General features: G+C 38.4%; 1 protein-coding gene across 1 annotated transcript; it reads right to left on the bottom strand.

Annotated features, from left to right (window-relative positions):
- Window positions 1-360: 360 nt before the first annotated feature.
- On the bottom strand, window positions 361-2,201 carry LOC110530482 (DNA damage-inducible transcript 4 protein). Its single transcript, XM_021613590.2, has 2 exons — window positions 1,897-2,201; window positions 361-1,609 (listed from the first exon to the last, which is right to left on the bottom strand). The coding sequence occupies exons 1-2, from the start codon at window positions 2,072-2,074 to the stop codon at window positions 1,095-1,097; spliced, it is 693 nt and encodes a 230-aa protein (XP_021469265.2). The 5' UTR covers window positions 2,075-2,201; the 3' UTR covers window positions 361-1,094.
- Window positions 2,202-3,504: the final 1,303 nt, after the last annotated feature.

Genomic DNA, 3,504 nt, shown 5'->3' with positions numbered 1-3,504 from the left:
TTTGAATGAGATACTGCTCTTTCCCATATTATGCTTTGATAAATATTTAGAAGAACCAACTCAAGGACTTTAAGGATAGACATCTGAGCCAGTTTTTTACTTTTATAGTTAGTACCTGTATATACCATAAATGTTTATTACATGGGCTAGATGGAATTATGTAGCTAATGTAATTATACAATTGAATGTACCCTGTGGATTTGCTTGTAGCTTGGTGGATTGCAAATTATTGCACAAATGAATCTGTATTTATTCAAATTAAACAAATATCAAATGTTTCTTTATAATCACTATATAATGAATGACCTAGTGTGGTTTTATTTTATTACAGAGACAAATATTTGATCCATGAACAAAATATTTCACATGAATATTTTAATTTGAAAATGTATTTTAGTTTTTCAGTTTCAAGTTCTTGAAAGAAAGTACAAAAAGCAGTTCAGGTGAATATGAGTATCAAATACTTTCTAATCAAATCCATGGTTCAAATAAATACTGTCTAATCAAATCCATGGTTCAACAACAGAAGTTTTTCATTGTCTTTATGGCCATATCTTACATTCAATTGTCTCCACATGTCAATTGATGTGGAAAAGCTGCCATAAGATGTGTTCCCTAGAAAACATGTAATACATTTTAGCATATACAAAAAAATAATACATGGTTAACATTGTTGCACAAGCTTTTCTTTCCCGACTATGGGAATTATAAGCATCTTCAGAATTTGACTATTCAAGGTACCTACACAGCTTCAGAAGTGGAGTGAGTTTTCTTTAGGTACATTGGTGACCACATTGGAAATCACTTCTATCACACAGAGCCATACAAGGCTTCTCTCAATGTAGTGTTGTCTTCAGTCCAGAGTCATAGACAATATATACATCAGACCAGAGTCAGACAATATTATATACATCCGACCATAGTCAAAGTATTGAAGCATGCTTGATTTGCACTTTTGGGACCATTACACTGGTTCCATTGCACCAAGCAAACCAAACAAAGTGCAGCATACTAAGTGTATCAAAGTATTTCAGATATGTATTATTAGACTCAGGTCTGATATCTACTACAAAACATCCATAGCTCTTGCCAGGTCAGCACTCTTCAACGAGCAGTTCTCCTGAACTATATAGCTTTCTTTTGATAGCCCTGAACCCGGTACTGAGCCTGAGTGTGTGTCTCCCACTTTGCCTCTGGGGGGACACAGCCTTCCGGCCCCCAAAGAGCCTCTGCACCTTGGGCCACAACCCCCCCACCTCTGGCCGTAGCACGAGGGTGAGATGGAAGGTTGGAACCAGGTTATGGTCAACGGCTATCTGCTCCACACTACACAGTTCTCCTTGTTGGTCCCCCTGCTCCACACACAGGTCAATGAGCGCCCCCTTGAGGCCGCAAGGCTCACTAGCAGCCAGATGGAGAAGCTCCCGACTGATGTTGTGCAGGAGAGGATCTGGTAGGACCAGTTTGGAGCAACACAGGACAGTGTCCGTAGCGTCTGAGAGGCTCTCCACAATGGTCTTTACAATGTGGGCACAGAGAGACTCCTCCAGTGGACTGTAGAAGAGACCACTGTCAGACTCTGATATCATGGACATGTCTGTGACTGATCCTGGAACAGAAAAGAAAACGATAGGGCTACTTTTCATTCATTGTACTGTATAGTGCTGTAACAATCATTCTTGAGGTGAACTTTTTCATATGAAGCCTATGGATAAGCAACTATTGATGCCAAGAAAAAAAGTGTTATACTTTTAAATCTGTTTTGGAATAATATTGCTGCATACCTTTTGTGTGATACATTATTTTGCAACGATGTAGCAATCCTCCTAAATAAAGCAAAGACAGTAGGCTACTCTTCACTCAGGCAAAAGGCTGCAGTGCTAAACAAACACTCACCAGTGTCACTATTCCAACTTCGATGATCTTTGTCTGCCAACCGTTGATTGATCCTTTTGATTACGGTTAGTTTCTGCACCAGATTCCCCCGGGACAACCGTTGAGAACCCAGGTCTTCCTGTGGGGAGGAAGGGAACCTGTCGTCCAGTGAGTTGTTATAAGAAAAGGTAAAGTACATTTTTTAAACCCATTGACGATGAAATAATAAATAAAATAAGTGCTAAGAGTGCTATGTCTTTCACCACCGACCAGACCAGCTGGACTACACCAAAGACAATTATAGAATGGAACTAGCTAAATAAATAGCCGCATAAACACTCCTCCCACATATGGCTACCGACCAATCAGATGATCTCGCACGTTCCCAACGTCCTAACTTAACGTATTAGCGAGTGCCAAGGTCGTCACTAGTTATCACAGCTACAAGATGATAAAGCCCGCCTATTTCTACAATTCCTATTTTTTAAATCTGAATTTTAAACCTAATCCTTACATTAACCACGCCGCTAACCGTATACCTAACCTTAAATTAAGAAGACATTTTTTTTTGCATTAATTTTTCCTATATAGCCAATATTTACTTTGTAGCTGTGGTAACTACTGGAAACCAGCTTGCCCTGTAACATTTTGGGTCCTTGATGAAGCCCCCCCACCTCCCGAAGCCCCGAGCCCTGTGCCCCACCCCCTCTCAGCTCCACCCCTCTCAACTTTACTGTCAAACGCCACGAAACCCACGTAACCCACGTACCCAAAGATAGTATCGACTATCCCCACACCAACCCTTGAAATGTACACAATTTGGTATTTCTCAAGGGAGAAAATGACATTTGGAGACAGTGCATGCACTGCAATACTATGTCATGACCCTTGAACAGTAAACGTTCCCAGTTTTGGGGAGAAGTGAACTACATGTTGTTCAACTGGTAATTTAACTACATTTTGCAGTAGCTTGGTGATATTTTAAAAAGTAGTTCATTACTTTTTGACATGTAGCAGTGTAGCTAACTACTGGAACTACACACTACTTATTTTGCTAAAATAAAATATGGGTAAAGTAGGTAATAGCCTAATTTCCTTTCTTTTTTTGGTATCCGACCTGCCTGATTCTCACTTGAACATAATTTTTGTGTTTAATAAGCTAAATTACAGATTGTATTAACATATAACCCCAAAGTGATTTGTTCTTATAATTAGTAGTCTATGACATTTCAGATTTAGCCTAAATATGATGTCATGTTTCACAAAAAATGGATGTAGTGAACTACTTTTTCAAAGTTAATTTAGTTAAGTAAACTATATTTTTTCTTAACGGTAGCTTTAGTGTAGTTTAATCATCCAGTGTGAAGTAATTGATAACCTATATTTTCAGAGTAGCTATCCCAACACTGAATGTTTCTAGTTATTTCATGACATTTAATTTAAGCTTTGCTTTCTGATATCTGGGGCATGTTTGCTACCTAGGCACATCTTGAGTAATTTGACATATCTACAGGGCCTCATTTATAAACGTAGCATATACATAATACACCCCAAAACCAGTTTTCACACAAAAGTATTTTTTGTTTTGTTTTTTTAACTCTCCAAAAATTGCTTTTATCGAGTTAATCA

Source organism: Oncorhynchus mykiss, chromosome 1, assembly GCF_013265735.2.
Source record: "Oncorhynchus mykiss isolate Arlee chromosome 1, USDA_OmykA_1.1, whole genome shotgun sequence".
NCBI classification, from domain to species: Eukaryota; Metazoa; Chordata; class Actinopteri; order Salmoniformes; family Salmonidae; genus Oncorhynchus; species Oncorhynchus mykiss.
This window is presented reverse-complemented; position numbering and strand designations above follow the sequence as displayed.